This window comes from Kogia breviceps, chromosome 1 (genome assembly GCF_026419965.1).
Source record: "Kogia breviceps isolate mKogBre1 chromosome 1, mKogBre1 haplotype 1, whole genome shotgun sequence".
Taxonomy (NCBI): domain Eukaryota; kingdom Metazoa; phylum Chordata; class Mammalia; order Artiodactyla; family Physeteridae; genus Kogia; species Kogia breviceps.
In genome coordinates, this window is record NC_081310.1 from 144582543 (window position 1) to 144603911 (window position 21369).

The window sequence follows — 21369 nt, forward strand, 5'->3', positions numbered from 1 at the left end:
ATCCAAATATAAAATCTTGTAAAATTGTTTAGACTATAAAATATAGTACAATTAGATCTCAAATAGCATACTTTTTTTTGTTTTAACATCTTTACTGGAGTATAATTGCTTTACAATGGTGTATTAGTTTCTGCTTTATAACTCAAATAGCATACTTTTAAAGCTCATGAGACATAAGAGAAAGCTCCCAGGACCAGAAAAAAGGAAAGGAAAAGAATAACAATGGGCTAGATAAGTGATCTGAAATCAGAGAGGGAGAGATGCTAGAAGCAAATGTTAATACTAGCACCAGTAAGTCTTGGATCCCCCACAAATTGAGACAGCTGAAGGAGAGATTCTTATATTAAACCAAGACCCTTACAAGGATCTCTGTTATCTCAAGTGGTCCCAGGTCAGTAGGGTCTCCTAGCTACTATCATAAGCAAATACAAATTTTCTCTGGAGGAAAGCATTATCCCATTTAGACTCTTAAGATTCATTCAGTTTGAGTTTAGTAAAAATACACCAAACCAATAAAGAAACAAGTCATTATGAATGAGAATTTTAAAAATAACAAATCCTAGATCTAGATCCTGAGGACTATGGGTAATGATATTATCAAATATAAAGTATAAAATATATGTGAAATATTTAAATAAAAGATAGAGTTAAAACATCATTAACACTAAGAAACTATCAACATGATTACTTATAATACAAAAAATTAAAAAAGAATTTAAAAATAAAGTATGTTTATATAATTGTTAAAATTAAAAAGTAAATATTGATTTAATCTTTGATATTAAATATTGATTTAATCTTTGATATTAAATAGATATTGATAATAGACTAAAGGTCTAACATACACCTAATCAGTTCCAAAAGGGCAGCATAGAAAGAATGGATGAGAGTTACTATTCAAGGAGAGTAAGGAATTCCCCAAACTATTGAAAAACACCATTCCACAGAAATAGGAATAAATAAAAAGAAATACACACACACAAACGGGACGCATTGTACTCATACTCCAAAATACCAAATGTTAAAAGAAGATTTTAAAAACAAAAGAAAAAAAATAAAGCGCGCATCATCTACAGAGAAACAAACCAATAGCATTATTAGGGATATAGAGTGTGGCTTCATAATGATAGGAAGATATAATAATTCTAAACTTGAAACTCCTAATAAAATAACCTCTTAATATATAAAGCAAAAATTGGAAACTTGATAAATATCTTATTAAAGTAGGAGGTATGAATACACCTCTCTTAATTATTAAGTCTATCAGATAAAATTAGTATAGTTATAGAAAATTTGAACCAAAAACATAATTTAATGGTCATATATAGAACTCTGAATTTAACAATTAGAGGATACACACTCTTTTCAAGCACACATGGAACATTTACAAAAATCATCCATGTACAAGGCCATGAAGCAAGGTTTCAAAAATTTCAAAGAAGTAGTGTCAGACAAACTAAATTCTCTGACCACAGTGGAATGAAGTTAAAAATTAATTACATAAATCTCAACTAAAACATAGATGCATATTCACATACACTTTTAGAAGTTAAAAAGCACATTTTGTAAATTCCTCATGAAACAAAGAAGAAATCATAATGGAAATCAAAGAAATACTCCAAACAAAACAATTATGAAAATAATACATACTGTGGGATGACACAAAAGTAATACTTTGAGGGAAATTTATAACTTTATATCTATATCAAAATTCATAAAACCTATGTGGAGATAATGCTAGGGTATTATTGGTGGGTACCGAAAGTTGTAGGGATGTTGGGGGATATAGTGTAAGAGTCCTTTGGAGGTAGTTTAATGCAGTCTTTCCCTAAGAAGTGTCTTGAACTTTCACTTCATTTTTTGGTGCAATCCACATTAAAGAAGATAATTTTAAGAAAAAGCATAATATCAATAGAAAAAGATATGTGTGGTAAAAATTAATATTTATTAATAAGTTGAGTATATATTACTTTTTATAGCCGGAGAAACAAGAACTATGAGACTCTTTGTCGAAATAGATTAGGCAATGACTTATATGTAGAAAGGATGATGCAGACTATTAATGGAGCACCAAAGAATAAACACGTTCAATGTGACAAAATCATGAAGGAAGACAAAGGTAATTTATGTTTTATTCTGCTTGCTAAATTACCATATTTTAATATATATTCTTTGAGTCTGTCGATTAACAAATCAATACTACAGTATATAAGGCAAAAATATAAATGATTTGGCCAAATCACAACAATAGCTGGGTGCTGTGATCTACAGCTTTCAGAATTTGACAATTAAGTTACAAGTAATAAATACAGATTTAGAAGATTTGAATAACATAATTATCTTGATTTTTATACAAGCTATATCATAGAACTTTGTTTTCTTCAAATATTTATGAAACATTTATAGAAACTGATTGTTTATTGTAACAAAGCATATCAACCATAACTATAAAATTTAAAACATGCCAAGCACTATTTTAGGCTTTTCACATACAGGCATACCTGGGAGATATTGCAGGTTCGGTTCCAGACCACTCCAGTTAAGTGAATATCACAATAAAGCTAGTCACATGAAATTTTTAAATGTCCTAGTGCGTATAATATACTATAGTCTATTAAGTGTACAATAGCATTATATCTAAAAAACCAATGTATATGCTTTAATTTAAAATACTTTATTGCTAAAAAATGCTAACCATCATAGAGCCTTCAGTGAGTCATAGTCTTTTTGTTGTAGAGCATCTTGCCTTGATGTTGATGGCTGCTGACTGATCAGCGTGATGGTTGCTGAAGATTGGGGTGGCTGTAGAAATTATTTATTTATTTATTTATTTATTTTGGTGGTACGCGGGCCTCTCACTGTTGTGGCCTCTTCCATTGCATAGCACAGGCTCCAGAAGCATAGGCTCAGCGGCCATGGCTCACGGGCCCAGCTGCTCCGCGGCATGTGGGATCTTCCCGGACCGGGGCACGAACCCGTGTCCCCTGCATTGGCAGGCAGACTCGCAACCACTGCACCACCAGGGAAGCCCCTAGAAATTTTTTAAAATAAGAGAACAATGAAGTTTGCTACATTGACTGACTCTTCTTTTCATGAGTGATTTCTCTGTAGCATGTAATGCTGTTTGATAGCATTTTACCCATAGTAGAACTTCTTTCAAAATTGGACTCAGTCCTCTCAAACCCTGCCACTGCCTTGTCAACTAAGTTTATGTAATATTCTAAATCCTTTGATGTCATTTCAACAATGTTCACAGCATCTTCACTAAGAGTGAATTCCATCTAAAGAAACCACTTTCTTTGCTCATCCATAAGAAGCAGATTGCAGCAATTCATTCAGGCTCTACTTCTAATCCTAGTTCTCTTGCTATTTCTACTACATCTGTAGTTACTTCTTCTAAAGTCTTGAACCCCTTAAAGTCATCCATGAGGGTTGGAATCAACTTCTTCCTAACTCCTGTCAATGTTTATATTTTGACCTCTTCCTATGAATCACAGATGTTCTTAATGGCATCTAGAATGATGAGTCCTTTCTAGAAGGTTTTCAATTTATTTTGCCCAGATCCATCACAGGAATCACTATCTATGACAGCTATAGCCTTACAAAATGTATTTCTTAAATAATAAGACTTGAAAGTTAAAATGACTCCTTGATCCGTGGGCTGAAGAATGGATGTTGTGTTAGTAGGCATGAAAACAACATGAATCTCATGGTACATCTCCATCAGAGCTCTTGGGTGACCAGGTGCATTGTCAATGAGCAGTCATATTTTGAAAAGAATCTTTTTTTCTGAGTAGTAGATCTCAACAGTAGATTTATCATAATTATTAACGGCTCTAGGATTTTCAGAATGGTAAATGAGCATTGGCTTCAACTCAGTCATCAGCTGCATTAGCTCCTAACTGACAAGAGAGTCAGCCTGTCCTTTGAATCTTTGAAGCCAGGCATTGACTTCTCCTCTCTAGCTGTAACAATCCTGGATGGTGTCTTCTTCCAACACAAGGCTGTTTCATCTATATTGAAAATCTGTTGTTTAGCATAGCCACCTTTATTAATTATCTTAAGTAGGTCTTCTGGTTAACTTGCTATAGCTTCTACATCAGCTCATGCTGCTTCACCTTGCACTATTATGTTATGGAGATGGCTTCTTTCCTTAAACATCATGAACCAACCTCTGCTAGCTTCAGACATTTCTTCTGCAGCTTCCTCACCTCTCTCAGCCTTCATAGAATTGAAGGGATTTAGTGCCTTGTTCTGGATTAGGTTTTGGCTTAAGGGAATGTTGTGGCTGGTTTTCATCTTCTACCCAGACCACTAAAACTTGCTCCTATCAGCAATAAGGCTGTTTTGCTTTCTTATCACTCATGTGTTCACTAGAGTAGCACTTTTAATTTCCTTCAAGAACTTTTCCTTTTCATTCACAATTTGGCTGTTTGGTGCAAGAGGCCTAGCTTTGGGCCTCTCAGCTTTCAACATGCCTTCCTCATGGAGCTTAATCTAGAATTTATAGTTTTTGATTTAGAGTGAGATGTGTTATTCTTTCTTTCTCTTGAATGCTTAGAGACCATTATAATGTTATTAATTGGCCTAATTTCAATATTGTCATTTCTGAGGAGCTGGGGAGGCTTGAGGAGAAGGAGAGAGATGGGGGATGAGTCAGTCAGTGGAGCAGATGGAACATAAATTACATTTATAGAATAAGTTCACTGTCTTATATTGACATGGTTCGTGTTGCCCCCAAACAATTACAATACTAACATCAAAGATCACTGATCACACCTCACCATAACAAATATAATAATAATGAAAAAGTTTAAATACTGCAAGAATTATCAAAATATGACATAGAGGAGACATGAGGTGAGCAAATGCTGTTGGAAAAATGGCACCGACAGACTTGTTTAATGCAGGGTTGCCACAAACCTTCAATTTGGAAAAAATACAATATCTGCAAAGTGCAGTAAGTGAGGTAGGCCTGTATATGAACTGATTTAATTCTCACAGCAGCCCTATGAGGTAGGAGCTCTTACTAGTCCTCATTTTTTGGGGGGGCCACACCCCTGTGGCTTGCAGGATCTTAGTTCCCCAACCAGGGATTGAACCTGGGCCATGGCAGTGAAAGTACCAAGTCCTAACCACTGGACCACCAGGGAACTCCCTATTCCTCATTTTATAGAAGAAGAAACAGGCAAAGAGATGTTAGCTAACTTGCCCAAGGTCACTCAGTTACTATGGTGGACAACGATACTCCCAGACAGTCTCGTTCTTGAACCTGTTCTCTTAACTACTATACTTACTATCTTTCAATGTTTATAAATTAACAACTCTGAGAACACTGCATTGCCAAACTTCTGAATGCTGTGGCCAAAAGGGTAATTAGAAGGTTATAATTTTAATGGCCTTTGTTACTCAGCAAAACCATAAGCTAATTCTTTAAAAAGATTAAAATAGACGAACTTCTAAGCAGGTGCTAAATAAAGAAAAGAGAAACTTACAATTAGTAGGAAAGCTTTGTGGCATCTTTACTTGCTCTTGTCCCACTCCCCTCCCCAGTAGAGTGGTGGTCTTAAAGATAGAAGCCTGCCTTCCCAGTGTGAGACCCTGGCCCTTGGTTCCAGAGGGAACAGAACAGACCTTATTCTCAAAGAATTTGGTTTGTATGTTTTAACCTGTCTAGGGGCTACTTGGAGGATTGACATAAGGCATTTGTGTTTTTTTGCCCAACCCAGAACTCTCTCAGGTGATAAGCATAATGCATGCTTCAAAAAACTCTAAGGCAGATGAACAACTCACTGCTACCTGAGGCAAAATAATGCAACTGAGTCAAACCAGAGACACACTGAAAGCCTGGAAGAAAAAACTGGGAGAGATTTTTTTGGGAAATTGAGGTATTGAAAAAGGCTTGCATATACAGAGGTATTCAGAAAGTCATGCACATGCCTAGGGCAGGATGCATGCTCAGAAAAGACCTGAAAAGATCCTAAACTTTCACCTCCGGCTGATCTCTAGGCTCAGTACAAGCAGAAAGTGAAAGCTGTGGTATAGTTTTAAGCAGCCTGTCTAAGCATTGAAGGAATTCCCCAACATGGAGCCCATCTGCAAAGACTGGGAGGGTTTTTTTCCCTTTTTTTTCCTTTTTTTCCTTTCTTTCTTTCCTTTTTTTCTTCTGAGTGGGAAGAATCCCAGGTGTTCAAGGAAATCTCTGTCAGGACACTAATTGACTAAAAGCTAAAAAACAAACACTTATGAGCTGATACGTGACAAAGAATACAGACTTTACAAAAATAGTTTAGCAAAATCACTTAGCAAACAAACAACTACCACTCACAGCAAACTATGATATCAAATCCTGAGGAAGAGAGTGATTTCCAGAATTACCACATAATTATATTCAAAATGTTCAATTGTCAAAAAAAAAATTGCAAAGGATACAGAGGAACAAGAAGGTATGGCTTTTTCAAAGAAGAAATGAACAGAAACTCTCCCTGAGGAAGTATAGACATTAAACTTACTAGGCAAAGGTTTTAGATCAATTGTATTTAAAAAAAAAGAAAAAGGAAAAAAAAAGCTAAAGGAAGCTATGGACAAAGAGATAAAATAAACCAGGAGAACAGTGTGTGAACAAATAAAAATATCAATAAAGATAGAAATTATAAAAAGGAAAAAAACAAATTCTGGAGTTAAAAGTACAATAACTGAAATGGAAAAACTCCCTAGAGTTTCCGGTAGCACATCCGAGCAGGCAAAAGAAAGTATCACCAGTTTTTAATAATAGGTCAGTTGAAATAGTCCAGTCTGAGAAGCAGAAAGAAAAAATAATGAAGAAAAATGAACAGAGCCTAAAGGACCTGTGGGACTCCATCAAGTCACCAACATACATATAATGGAAATGTCAGAAAGAGAGGAGAACAAAGAGATAAAGGGACACAAAGAATAGTTGAAGAAGTAGTGGCCTAAATATTCCCAAATTTGATAAAAGACATAAATCTGCACCTCCGAGAAGCTTAACGAACTCCAAGAAAGATAAAAATAAAGAGATCCACACTGAGACATATTATAATCAAACAGTTGAAATACAAAAAGAAAATCTTGAAAGCAGCAAGAGAAAAGTAACTCATCATTTACAAAGGATCATCAATCAGATTACACTCAATTTTCAGCAGAAACCATGGAGGCTGGAAGCCAGTGGGATGACATACTTAAAGCTCCAAAAGAAAAAACTGTCAACCAGGAATTCTATATTCTTCAAATAATCCTCATGAAGGAGAGATCTAATTAAATAATTAAAACTGAATATATCCTCATGAAGGAGAAATTAAGATGTTCCTAGATAACTAAAAGCTAAGAGAATTCAGCACTAGTAGAACTGCCTTACAAGAAATGCTAACAGGAGTCCCTTCAGGCAGAAATGAAAGGATACTAGACAGTAACTCAAAGACATATGAAGAAATAAAGAACACTGGTAAAGGTAACTACATAAGTCAATACAAAAGCCAATATTGTAATTTTGGTTTGTAACTCCTACTTTTTTCTCAATATGATTTAAAATAAATGCATTGAGCAATAATTCTCAATCTATGCTAATGGGCATACAAAGTATAAAGATGTAATTTGTGACAACATCAACTTAAAGTGGGTGGGATTTAGCTGTATAGGAGCAGTTTTTGTATGTAATTGAAGTAAGGTAGTATTACCTCAAAATAGAATATTAAAATTTTAAGAAATTAATTTTAATTCCCAAGGCAGTCACCAAGAAATAACTTTAAAATTACAGAAAAATTTTAGAGAGGAATAAAAATGATGCACTATCAAAAAGATCAATTAAACATTAAAGAAGACGGTCATGGAGGATTTGAAAAACAAGAAAATATAATTCAATCACAAAAAGGAATCAAGTACGTTCTCTGAGCAACTTCCCCTCTTCCACCCTGGAAGATGTCAGAAATTTCTTCTCTGGAGAGGACAAAATAGAGGTTCTTTAGCTGGGGAACACCAGGCACAGATCAAGACATGGGCACTTAACAAACAAACAAAACAAACAAAACAAACAATAAAGAAGCATACTGAATGCTACACACAGAGACTCCTCTGAAATCCTCTCCTCCGTCATGGAAGGCTTGTAGAACATAGGTAGCAAGACTCGTAACCATCCATTATCTGGATGTACCACAGTTAATTTATCCATTTACCTACTGAAGGGCATTTTGATTGTTTCAAGTTTTGGCAGTTATCAGTAAAGCTGCTATAAATATCTGTGTGCAGATTTTTGTGTAGACATAAGTTTTTAACTCCTTTTGGTGAGTCTCAAGGAGTGCTATTGCTGGATTGTATGGCAAAAGTATTTTTATTTTTGTAAGAAATAGCCATACTGTCTTGAAAGTGGCTGTACCATTTTGCATTCCCAGAAACAATGATGAAGAGTTTCTGTGGTTCCACGTCCTCACCAGCATTTTGTGTTGTCAGTGTTCCAGATTTTGACCATTCTAATAGGTGAGTAGTGGCAACTCTTTTTTTTTTTTTTTTTTTTTTTTCAACTCATTTTTGTTTGTTTGTTTTTTGGATTTTTGGTTGCATTGTCCAGCTTGAGGGATCCTAGTTCCCCAACCAGGGATGGAACCCAGGCCCCAGCAGTGAAAGCACCAAGTCCCGACCATTGAACCACCAGGGAATTCCCTTCATTTTTGTTTTAATTTGTACTTCCATGATGACATATGATGTGGAGCATATTTTTGTATACTTGCCATCTGTATGTCTTCTTTGATGAGGTGTCTGTTAAGCTTTTGGTCCACTTTAAAATTTGGTTGTTTGTTTTCTTATTGTTAAGGATCAAAAGATATTTGTATATTTTGGACAATAGTCCTTTTTCAGATGTATCTTTACCAAATGTTTTCTTCCAATATGTGGCTTGTCTTGTTATTCTCTTGACATTTCTTTTTACAGAGCAGACATTTTTAATTTTAATGAAGTCCAGCTTATCTATTACTGCTTAATGGATTGTGCTTTTGCTGTTTCTAAAAAGTCATTGCCATACCCAAGGTCATCTAAATTTTTCTCCTATGTTTTATTCTAGGAGTTTTCTAGTTTTGCTTTTACTTTTAAGTCTATAATGAGTTTTTAGTTAATTTTTCTGAAGGATGTAAGATCTGTGTATAGATTATTTTTTTTTTTACATTTGGATGTCCAGTTGTTCCAGCACCATTTGTTGAAAAGACTATCTTTGCTCCATTTGTTTTGTTCTGTTCCTTTGACAGAGATCAATTGATTATATTAATGTGGGTTTATTTCTGAGCACTCTATTGTGTTCCATTCACATTGTCTTGATTACTGTAGCATTGTAGTAAGTCTTCAAGTTGAGTAGTGTCAGTCTTCCGAATTTGTTCTTTGTCTTCAGTATTATGCTGGCTCTTTTGGGTCTTTTGCCCCTTTACATAAACTTTATTTAATTTTTGTTTGTTTGTTTGTTTTGTTTGTTTGTTTGTTTGTGGTATGCGGGCTTCTCACTGCAGTGGCCTGTCCCGTTGCGGAGCACAGGCTCCAGACGCGCAGGCTCAGTGGACGAGGCTCACGGGCCCAGCTGCTCTGTGGCATGTGGGATCTTCCCGGACTGGGGCACAAACCCTCGTCCCCTGCATCGGCAGGCAGACTCTCAACCACTGCGCCACCAGGGAAGCCCTCACATAAACTTTAGAATCAGTTTGCTGATATGCACAAAATAACTTGTTGGGATTTTGATTGGGATTGCATTGAATCTATGGATCAACTTGGGAAGAACAGACATCATGACAATGCTGAGTCTTCCTATTAATAAACATGGAATATTTCTCCATTTATTTCATTCTTTGATTTTGTTCATCAGAGTTTAGTAGTTTTCCTCATAATAGATTTTGTACATATTTTGTTAGATTTATTACTTCCATTTTGGGGGTGCTAACGTAAATCATATTGTTTTAAATTTCCAATTCCTTTGTTCATTGTTGGTGTACAGGATAGAGAATGACTTTTGTATAGTATTAACCTTGTACCCTGCAACCTTGCTGTAATCACTTACTAGTTCAATAGTTTTTGTTAATTCTTTCAGATTTTCTATATAGATGATTATGTCATCCGAGAACAAAAACAGCTTTATTTCCTCCTTTCCAATCTGTATTTCTTTTATTTCCTTTTTCTTATCTTACTGCATTAGCTTGGACTTCTGGTAGGATGTTGAAAAGGAGTGATGAAAAGGGACATCCTTGCCTTGGTCCTGATCTTAATGGAAAATCTTCTAGTATTTAGAAGAAAACCATTAAGCATGTTAGCTGTAGGTTTTTTTTGTTTGTTTGTTTTTGTTTTTTAGCTGTAGGTTTTTATAGATGTTCTTTGTCAAGTTAAGTTCCTCCTCTATTCCTAAATTACTGAGAGTTTTAATCATGAACGAGTGTGGGATTTTGTCAAGTGATTTTTCTGAATCTGTTGATATGATCAAGTCATTTTTCTTCTTTGGCCTGTTGATGTGATGGATTATGTCAATTTTCCAATGTTGAAATAGGCTTTGTATACCTGGGATAAACTCCACTTAATTGTGGTGTATAATTCTCTTTATATACTGCTGGATTTGATTGCTAATATTTCGTAGAGGATTTTTACATCTGTGTTCATGAGAGTTATTGGTCTGCCATTTTTCTTTCTTATAGTGTTTTTGTCTGTTTTTGGTATTAGAGTAATGCTGGCCTCAAAGTATGAGTTAAGAAGTATTCTCTCTGTTTCTACCCTCTGAAAGAAATTGCAGGGAATTGGTGTAATTTTCTCCTTAAATTATTGGTAGAACTCAGTGTATCTATCTGGGCCTGGTGCTTTCAGTTTTGGAAGATTATTAATTATTGATTCAATTTCCTTAATTGATATAGGGCTGTACAGATTATCTATTTCTTCTTGTGTGAGTTTTGGCAGATTGTGTCTTTCAAGGAATCAGACAATTTCATCAAGGTTATCAAATCTATTGGCATAGAGGTGTTCATAGTATTCCTTTGTTATCTTTTTAAAAAAATAAATTTATTTATTTATTTATTTATGGCTGCATTGGGTCTTTGTTGCTGCATGCAGGCTTTCTCTAGCTGCGGCAAGCGGGGGCTGCTCTTCCTTGCAGTGCACGGGCTTCTCATTGCAGTGGCTTCTCTTGTTGTGGAGCATGGGCTGTAGGCGCATGGGCTTCCATAGTTGTGGCACATGGGCTCAGTAGTTGTGGCTCATGGGCTCTAGAGCGCAGGCTCAGTAGTTGTGGTGCACGGGCTTAGTTGCTCTGCAGCATATGGGATCTTCCTGGACCAGGGCTTGAACCCGTGTCCCCTGCATTGGCAGGCAGATTCTTAACCACTGCACCACCAGGGAAGTCCCCTTTGTTATCTTTTTAATGTCCATGGAACATGTAGTGATATCGTCTCTTTCACTTATGATATTAGTAATTTTTTTCTTAGTTATCCTGGCTAGAGGCTTATTGATTTTATTAATCTTTTCTGAGAACCAACTTTTAGTTTCATTGACTTTCTCTATTGATTTCCTGTTTTCAGTTTTACTGATTTCTAATCTAACTCCTTTTTAAAAAATAATTAATTAATTAATTAATTTTGGCTGAGCTGGGTGTTTGTTGCTGTACACCAGATTCCTCTAGTTGCAGTGAGCAGGGGCTACTCTTCGTTGTATTGCACAGGCTTCTCATTGTGGTGGCTTCTCTTGTTGCGGAGCACAGGCTCTAGGTCTGCAGGCTTCAGTTGTTGTGGCTTGTGGGCTAAGAGCACAGGCTCAGTAGTTTTGGCGCACGGGCTTATTTGCTCCGCGGCATGTATGATCTTCCTGGACAAGGGAATGAACCCATGTTCTCTGCATTGGCAGGGAACCATTTAACCACTGTGCCACCAGGGAAGCCCTGCTCTAATTCTTTTTTATTTTATTATTTTTCATTGAGATATAATTGACATATAACATTAGTTTCAGGTGTACAACATTAATTAGATGTTTGTATATATTGTGAAATGGATCATGATCATAAGTCTAGTTAACGTTCATCACTGTACATAGAAAAGTTTTTTCTTGTGATGAGTACTTTTAAGATCTACTCTCTTAGCAACTTCCAAATATACAATACAGTATTATTAACTATAGTCACCACTCTGTACATTATACCACCATGCCTTATTTATTTTATAGAGGGAAGTTTGTACTTTTTAACCCCCTTCACCCATTTCACCCACCCCTCACTCCCTTGCATCTGGCAATTACCAGTCTGTTCTCTGTGTCCATGCTCTCTCTCTCTCTCTCTCTCTCTCTCTTTTTTAGATTCCACATATAAGTGAGATCATAAGGTATTTATCTTTTTCTTTCTGTCTGGCATATTTCATGTAGTATAATAATCTTAAGATCCATCCATGTTGTTGCAGATGGCAAGATTTCATTTTTTCATGGCTATATATTATTACATTATGTATATATACCACATCTTCTTTATCCATTCATCCCTCAGGGAACACCTAGGTTGCTTCCATATTTTGGCTATTGTACTAATTTTGCTATGAACATGGGAGTGAATATATATCTTTTCAAGTTAGTGTTTTCCTTTTCTTCGTATAAATACCTAGAAGTGGAATTGCTGGATGATATGGTAGTTCTATTTTTAATTTTTTGAGGAACCTCCATACTGCTTTTCATAGTGCTTACACCAATTTACATTCTCAGCCATGGTGCACAAGTGTTCCCTTTTCTCCAGATCCTTGCCAACACTTATTTTTGTATTTTTGATAATAACCATTTTAACAGGCATGAGATGATATCTCTTTGGGTTTTGATTTGCATTTCCCAGTTGGTTAGTGATGTGGAGCACCTTTCACATACCTGTTGGCTATCTGCATGTCATCTTTGAAAAAAGTCTATTCAGGTCCTCTGCCCATTTTTAAAATTAGGTTGTTTGTTTTTAATGTTGAATTATATGAGTTTTGTATATATTTTAGATATTAACCATTTATAAGATATATTGCTTGAAAATATCTTCTCCCATTCAGTAAGAGGCTTTTTCATTTTGTTGATAGTTTCCTTTGCTGTGCAAAACTTTTTAATTTGATATACTAGTCCCATTTGTTTATTTTTGCTTTTGTTTCCCTTGCCTGAGGAGACATACCCAAAAAAGAATTACTAAGACCAGTGTCAAAGAGCATACTTCCTATGTTTTCTTCTAAGAGTTTTATGATTTCAGGTCTTACATTCAAGTCTTTAATCAATTTTGAGTTAATTTTTATGTATGGTGTAAAATAGTGATCTAGTTTCATTCTTTTGCCTGTGGTTGTCCAGTTTTTATAACACCATTTATTGAAGAGACATTTCTTTCCCCATTGTATATTCTTGGCTCTTTTGTTACAAATTAATTGACAATATATATGTGGGTTTATTTCTGAGCTCTCAATTTTGTTCCATTGATCTATGTGTCTGTTTTTATGTCAATAGCATACTGTTTTAATTACTGTACCTTTGTAATACAGTTTCTTTTTCTTTTTGGCTGTGTTGGGTCTTCATTGCTACACGTGGGCTTTCTCTAGTTGCAGCAAGCAGGGGCTACTGTTCGTCGTGGTGCGCAGGCTTCTCGTTGTGGTGGCTTCTCTTGTTGTGGAGCACAGGCTCTAGGTGCATGGGCTTCAGTAGTTGTGGCATGTGGGCTCAGTAGTTGTGGCACATGGGCTTAGTTGCTCCATGGCATGTGGGGTCTTCCTGGACCAGGGATCAAACCCATGTCCCCTGCATTGGCAGGTGGATTCTTAACCACTGAGCCACCAGGGAAGTCCTGTAATATAGTTTCAAGTCAGAGAGTGTGATGCCTCCAACTTTGTTCCTTGTCACACAGGATTGCTCTGGCTGTTTGGTTTTTCATGTGGTTCCATACAAATTTTAGGACAATTTGTTCTATTTTTTGAAAAATGTCATTGGAATTTCGATGGAGACTGCATTGAATCTGTGGAGTGCCTTGGGAAGTATGGACATTTAACAATACTGATTAGTCTAATTCATGAACATGAAATACCCATTTATGGATATTTATTTGTGTCTTCCATTTATTTGTGTCTTCCCATTTATTTGTGTCTTCTTCCATTACTTTCATTAATGCCTTGTGGTTTTCAATATAGAGGTCTTTCACCTTCTTGGTTAAATTTATTCCTAGGTGGTGTTTTTTTGGGGTGGGGGGATGCATTTGTGAATTTATTTCTCTTTGTGATAACTTGTTATTGGTGTATAGAAATGCAGCAGATTTTTGTGTATTGATTTTGTATCCTGTAATTTACTGAATTACTTTATTTGTTCTAACAATTTTTTGATGGAGTCTTTAGGCGTTTCTGTATATAATATATCATCTGCAAAGAGTGACCGTTTTACTTTTTTCTTTCCAATTTGGATGCCTATTTCTTTTTCTTGCCTATTTTCTCCATCTAAGACTTCCAATATTATGTTAAATAAAAGTGGAAATTGTGGGCATCCTTGTCTTGTTCCTGATCTTAGAGGAAATGCTTTCAGCTTTTTATTGTTGAGTATGATGTTAGATGTGGGCTTGTCATATATGGCCTTTAATATGTTGAGGTCTGTTCCCTCTACACCCACTTTGTTGACAGGTTTTATCATAAATGGATGTTGACTTTTGTCAAATGCTTTTTGTCCTCTATGATCATATAGTTTTATGCTTCATTTTGTTAATGTGCTATATCACACTGACTGATTTGGGGATAAAAACTTACACTTGATCCCATTCTAAAGTTCAACATTTTAATTCTCTTTTTCCATCTTATGTTTTTGATGTCATATTTTATATCTCTTTATTTTATGTATTCATTGACTAATTATTGTCATCATAGCTATTTTTACTATTTTTTCTTTTAATCTTTATATTAGCTTAAAAGTGATTAATCCACTACCTTCCTATATATTTACCTTTTCAGTGAGACTTGTTCTTTTATGTTTCCTTGTTACTAATTAGCATCCTTTCTTTTCAGCTTAAAGAAGTCCCTTTAGCATTGTTTTTCAAGAGGGTATTAAATCGTTTATTGGTTACACATGATAAAGGATGATACACAAGCTTCATTCCCAACTATAACTTTATCTGGTACCATAATTCAATTTAGATATATCGCATAGGATGTGCCAAGAATCATATTAATAACCAAAAAACTCCATGACTTTGCTTGGGTGACCCTTTTAAAGGTGAACTCCAGGTCACAACACAGTAACTGTCAGTTCAACTACACCAAGGTTTCTGAAGACAATGGCTTCTCCACCCAAGCAGGTTGTAAATAAATTTCACATAGAACCTGGCATCACCCTGAAGGAATTCTAACTTCACACTGTTGGGGTAGTTTACCAAAATGGCTTCAAAGTAGACTAACTTTACATAGCACATTTTTAAAAGACACATTTATTCAGTGTCATGATCAGACTATTACATTTAGCAATCAACAATATGGGTGCAGAAAACAAAAAATCTACATTAAAACCCTTTGTTGGAATGCTTTATACTTTCCACAGAACAGAAACTAAAATAACCTGTAATACAATTAGTCATAAATACAATCCTCGAGCTTTTTTTTGCCCATACACATGAGTATTGTCTAAAACATGTCTTCTTTGTAGCACCTAGGCCCTGCCACCACTGTGCTTGGCTGAGTTCACAAATCTGTTGTAACCTGTAGCTTCCCTGTCACTTCTCTGGCTCTCCTCTCCTGCTAAGCTTTGTTTCCTGGCAGCAACTAAAACCTTCTGCCACTGCCATAGCTACTGATGCTGCTGGAACCACCATAGCCACCTTGGTTTCGTGGTTTGGCAAAGTATTGGCCCCTACCACCATAGGGCCCAGAACTTCTGCCTCCAAAGTTTCCTCCTTTCATGGGTTCCAAATTTGAAGATTGATTGTTATAACTGCCAAAATCATTGTAGCTTCCACCACCTCCAAAACTGCTTCCATCATTACCAAATCCATTATAGCCATCCCCACTGCCACCATAGCCACCACCACATCTGCCACCAAAGCCACCTCGACCACTGAAGTTTCCTCCATGACCAAAGCTGTCATTCCCACCAAAACCCCCTCCGCTACCACCACCAAAGTTTTCAGAACCACTTCAACCTCTTTGTCTGGATGAAGCACTAGCCATCTTTTGCTTAGATAGGGCTTTCCTTACTTCACAGTTGTGGCCATGCACAGAGTGGTATTTCTGAATGACAATCTTGTCTATGGAGTCATGATCATCAAAGGTTACGAAAGCAAAGCCTCTCTTTTTGCCACTGCCTTGGTCGGTCATGATTTCAATCACTTCAGTTTTCCCATACTGTTCAAAATAATCTCCGAGGTGATGTTTTTCAGTGTCTTCTTTAATGCCACCAATAAAAATCTTTTTCACAGTTAATTGTGCACCAGGTCTTTGAGATTCTTCTCTTGAGATGGCCCTCTTTGATTCACAACTCTTCCATCCACCTTTTGTGTCCTTACCTTCATGGCAGTATCCACCTCCTCCACAGTAGCATATGTGACAAACCCGAAGCCTCTGGAGTGGTGAACTGTGTGGTGAACACATACAGTCTGCGAGCGTCCCCCTTTGCTCAGAATGGCTCTCAGACTCTCACTGGTTGTTTCCAAGCTCAAACCTCTGATGAAGAGCTTCCACAGCTGGGAGCTGGGAGACTCTGACTTAGACATGACGGCAGTGGAGAGGGGGAGACTTCAACAATGCTTACTTGGCAGCATGCACAGGCAGAAAGGGTCCTTGAGCTTTTCTTATAAGGCCAGTTTAGTGGTGATAAATTCTTTTAGCTTTTGCTTATCTGGAAAACTCTATGTCTCCTTCAATTCTGAATGATAATTTTGGCAGGTAAAGTATTCTTGGTTGGAAGTTTTTTTCTTTCAGCACTTTTAATACAGCATGCTACTCCCTTCCGGCCTGCAAACTTTCTGCTGAAAAATCTGCTGATAGTCTAATAGGGGTTCCCTTGTATGTAACAAGTTTTTTTTTTCTCTTGCTGCTTTTAATATTCTCTCCTTGTCCTTAACGTTTGACATTCTAATTATAATGTGTCTTAGTTTGGGTGTCTTTGGCTTCCTCTTATTAGGAACTCTGGGCTTCCTGGATCTGGATGTCTATTTCCTTCCCAAGGTTAGGGAAGTTTTCAGCCATTATGTCTTCAAATAAGATTTCTGTCTTTTTCTCCCTTCTTTCTGTTCTGTATTTTTCAGTCTTTGTTCTCTTTCCTTTTCAGTTTTGGAGGTTTCTGTTGAGATTTCTTCAAGCTCAGAGATTCTTTCCTCAGCAGTGTTCAGTGTACCAATAAGCCCATCAAAGGCATTCTTCTACAGTGTTTTTGTTTCTCACTTTTCTTTTTGGTCCTTTTTTATGATTTCCATCTCTCTGCTTACATCGCCAATCTGTTCTTGCATTTTGTCTGCTTTATCCGTTAGAGCCCTTAGCATATTTATCACAGTTGTTTTAAATTCCTGGTCTGATAATTCCAACATCCCTGCCATGTCTAGTTTTAATGCTTGCTCTACCTCTTCAAAAATTTTTTTAGGGCTTCCCTGGTGGCGCAGTGGTTGCGAGTCTGCCTGCTGATGCAGGGGACACGGGTTCATGCCCTGGTCCGGGAAGATCCCACATGCCGTGGAGCGGCTGGGCCCGTGAGCCATGGCCTCTGAGCCTGGGCGTCTGGAGCCTGTGCTCCGCCACGGGAGAGGCCACAACAGTGAGAGGCCCGCATACAGAGAAAAAAAAAATTTAATCCTTTAGTATGATTTGTAATTTTTTCTTGATAGACATACATGATGTATCAGGTAAAAGGAGCTGCTATAAATAGGCCTTTAGTATTGTGGTGGTAAGGTGTGGAGGAGGCAAGCATTTTAGTCCTTTGATTAGGTTTCAGCCTTTCACTGTACCTATTCCTGTGGACTATGAACTTCACAAATGTGTCTCAGTTTTTATCCCCACCCTTAGGTAGGACAAGATGTCTCCAGTGTGCTGGTGCTGGGTATTTCCCTTCCCACAGGTCAGTTAGGCTCTGAAAAGACCCTGCAGGCTGTTCTCTGGTGAACTGGTTTATTCTGAGGGCAGGCATTGTTAAGAACAGAGTGCTCTGGTATATTTCAAAATGGTTCCTTTTCCCCTTCCCCTACCAGAAGCATGAGGGATTTTTTTTTTTTCTCATACTGACTCTGGGAATCTGGTCCAGCTCCTGGAGATAAGCTCACAAAATGCAGGGGCTTCCCTATGACTGGGCTCCTTAGAGTTTTTAACTCTCAGACTTGTCCACACTGAACCTGCACCAATTTATCATTTACAGTTCAAGTTTTCCTACCCCAAAACTGGTTCCCACAACAGTTTCTACTTATGAGTCTCTGCTGCAGTAAACTGTGACTCTCCAGTCTTAGAGGCAGCAGTTCTTTTCCCTGTGTCCTTACCTCTTTTTCAGATCCAAGAAGAGGTGTTGATTTTTCAGTCTGTTTAATTTTTTACTTGTTGTTAGTACAGAATGGCAACTTCCAAGCCCCTTAACTGTGGAACTGGAAACTCTTAAGTCCCATCTTCTTAACCTGAGGACAGAATGCTCAGGTGAATCTGCCCAGATCCTTCTCTGTATCTAGCTTGGTTTTACCATTCTTAATGTAGTCCCTGCTCTCCTTTCCAGTAGGTCTCCTTGGGTAAGTTGAGGAAACTCATTTCACTTCACAGACATGTTCTGTTTTACCATCCTCCTGAGAGCATCAGAGAAGTCATGGTGAACAGAAAACACAAAGCAGCCCACTTACCCTGACCATGTTTTCAGTGGACATTCAGTGCCTAGCTTGTCAGGTGCTGTTAGTGGTTTAAGCTCTGTGTTTCCAAGGACTTACTCATGGTCTCACCCTGTGATTTCCCTCTAAGTGTCTCTTATAAACTCTCAAAGAAGCTGAAGTCAGATTATGGCCCAGATAGTTCTGCTTGTCTTCTCTTGGGAGTCCTCATCTAATTGTCCTCATCTAATAGTGGTTTTGTTTTCTCCTATGCATATGTGTTAGTGTTTGCTATTCTGGTTTTTTAACTAGATAACGTATTATATAGGTATACATTGTTTGATGGCTGATGGGCTTGTTAGTTCCTTGGCAATCCCAGCCTAATTTGTGGACATCAAAGTGGTCTTGGTGACCAAAGACAGACCCAAGCAGAGAAATGCAGGTGCTGGGAGATTGGCGCGTAAGAGGTGATGCAGAATGGATACAGGCAGGACCCCAATAGCATTTGCCACAGGAGAAAATAACCTTAAAACAAAGCAAGAGAATGATCAATACGAAAGTTATGAAAAGTGAATACTTCTTTTGGAGGTAGCTAGAAGGAAGGGGCCTATGGTGGGAGAGTGTCCAGGGGGCTTCTAAGCACCTAAGGATGTTCTATTTCTTATATTGGTTTGTGAGTACATGGTATTAATTCTTTCTTTACATTACACATATATGTGTTATACACTCTCTGTGAAGGTATATATTTCACAATAAAGATTTTATTAAAATAATGGCTATAGCACAGGGAGCTCTACTCTGTAATGACCTATATGGGAAAAGAATCTAAAAGACAGTGGATATATGTATATGTATAACTGAATCACTTTGCTGTACACCTGAAACTAACACAATACTGTAAATAAACTATACTCCAATAAAAATTTGAAAAATAATGGTACAATTTATATTAAAAAATTTGATACAGACCAAGTAAATATTGAGATTTTATGGATCAATAAAAAAGCATGTCTTCCTTGCCTGATTTTGGTTGAAATTGAAAGAGATTCAGGAGTCACAGAGATGGAAATAAAAGTAGTACGTTTATTACTGATGAAATTAATTGAAAAATGTAGCTTTAAATCCACAGCTAAGTGGACTTGCTGTTTTTCCCCTCCAGATAGATCTTACCAATAGTAATTGGCACAGCTAGAAAAGTGCAGAACTCCTCTGCATGGGTGAGAACAGACCAGAATGCATGCTTTTTGCAAGTGAGCAGGCTTAACAAAAGAATCCAGAAGTGGCTGAGCTGCAATTCCTTCTCCTAAACTCTCCTATAGGATTAGCCATTTCTCTTTCCCTGGCAATTAGTGAATGAGAGACATAGAGAAGCCAGAAATGTCAATTTAGCTGAAGTTGCCTCTGTAAAGATTCACAAAAACTGAGGAAAAGTTTTCCCACCTAACAGTATACATACAATAATTTATTATAGAAGTGTCATTTCAAATAAATGGATAATTCAATAAATGTATTAGTGTTCCTGGCTAACTTTTGAAAATACAGTTAAATCCTAAAACTCGGTAGATTTCATAAAGACAGTTTGTTTTCTATGTATATTATACTACAATAAAAATTCTTTAAAAAAAGTATGTGTGATATGAGCTCATTTTTATTAAAAATATGCATATGTATTCATGTACAAACTCATATATATTTATGTCAGTCTGGAAGGACATGCATGAAAATGTTAGCAGTTATTATTTCTAGGTGATGGAAATGTAAGTCTTACCTTTTCTTTTACAGTTAAGCATGTCTTTTTACTCAGCTAAAATAAAATTATTTTTCTATAAATGTTATGTGGCCAATTGTTACTCTTTTATAGTCTGAATTAAACTAGTAGATAGAAACAATGTTTTAAAACTTGTAACAACTATTTACACAATCGTACACTCAGAAATGCTCAAAACATACATATAGTAGGGAACACTTTTTTTTTCTGATAGTAGTTAAAATAAGATTTCTTTAATAGTGTATGACAGTATAAAACTGGGAAGTCACACTCATTATTTATTATTCTATCTTGTACATGATATTATGGCATGTACATAATTTCTGTTTCTTAGGTTTTCTGTTTCTTAGGTTAATTAAATTTATTCCAGTGAACAAATGTAATGATGTTACCTAAACTAAAATTACCAATGAATGTTATTTGTTATCTTTAAAGAAGAAACAACTCTAAATCATCGTAACATCTTGCATTGCTCATTTATAACTTGTATATTTATTTATGTAACAATTATCTTATTAGTGCCCATGTAACAATATATTTCTATATGCTCAACTTACTAAACTTTTAGTTAAAGGAAGAAAAAGAAGGTTAGGTAATTCAAAATTCGAAGAAATAATTTCTTTCTAAGGTCTTTTACTTTGTGACCATGGAAATTGTACTCTTTTCAATTCAGCAAAATATACTAGGTATTTATTTATTCTGTGTGTGACTTTGTTAGATACTATCAAGATAAGTTCATTAAGATAGAAATGTTATTATGAGATGTGAATTAACAATCTTACTAATTGAAAACATTGTTAAATACCAGAGCTCCTTCATTCCACATCATGAAAATAAAAGT

General features: G+C 36.4%; 1 protein-coding gene, 1 non-coding gene and 1 pseudogene across 2 annotated transcripts in view; 1 reads left to right on the forward strand and 2 right to left on the reverse strand.

Annotated features, from left to right (window-relative positions):
- DNAI4 (dynein axonemal intermediate chain 4) overlaps positions 1-21369 on the forward strand; it is a 90733-nt gene that overhangs the window by 33547 nt on the left and 35817 nt on the right. Inside the window, 1 exon segment of the mRNA XM_059075654.2 lies at positions 1980-2119. Within this exon segment, the coding sequence (XP_058931637.1) occupies positions 1980-2119 (140 nt within the window).
- Positions 5082-5153, reverse strand: TRNAE-UUC (transfer RNA glutamic acid (anticodon UUC)). Its single transcript has one exon. It is a non-coding gene; the product is annotated as a tRNA-Glu (tRNA).
- Positions 15753-16699, reverse strand: LOC131763515 (heterogeneous nuclear ribonucleoprotein A1-like; annotated as a pseudogene).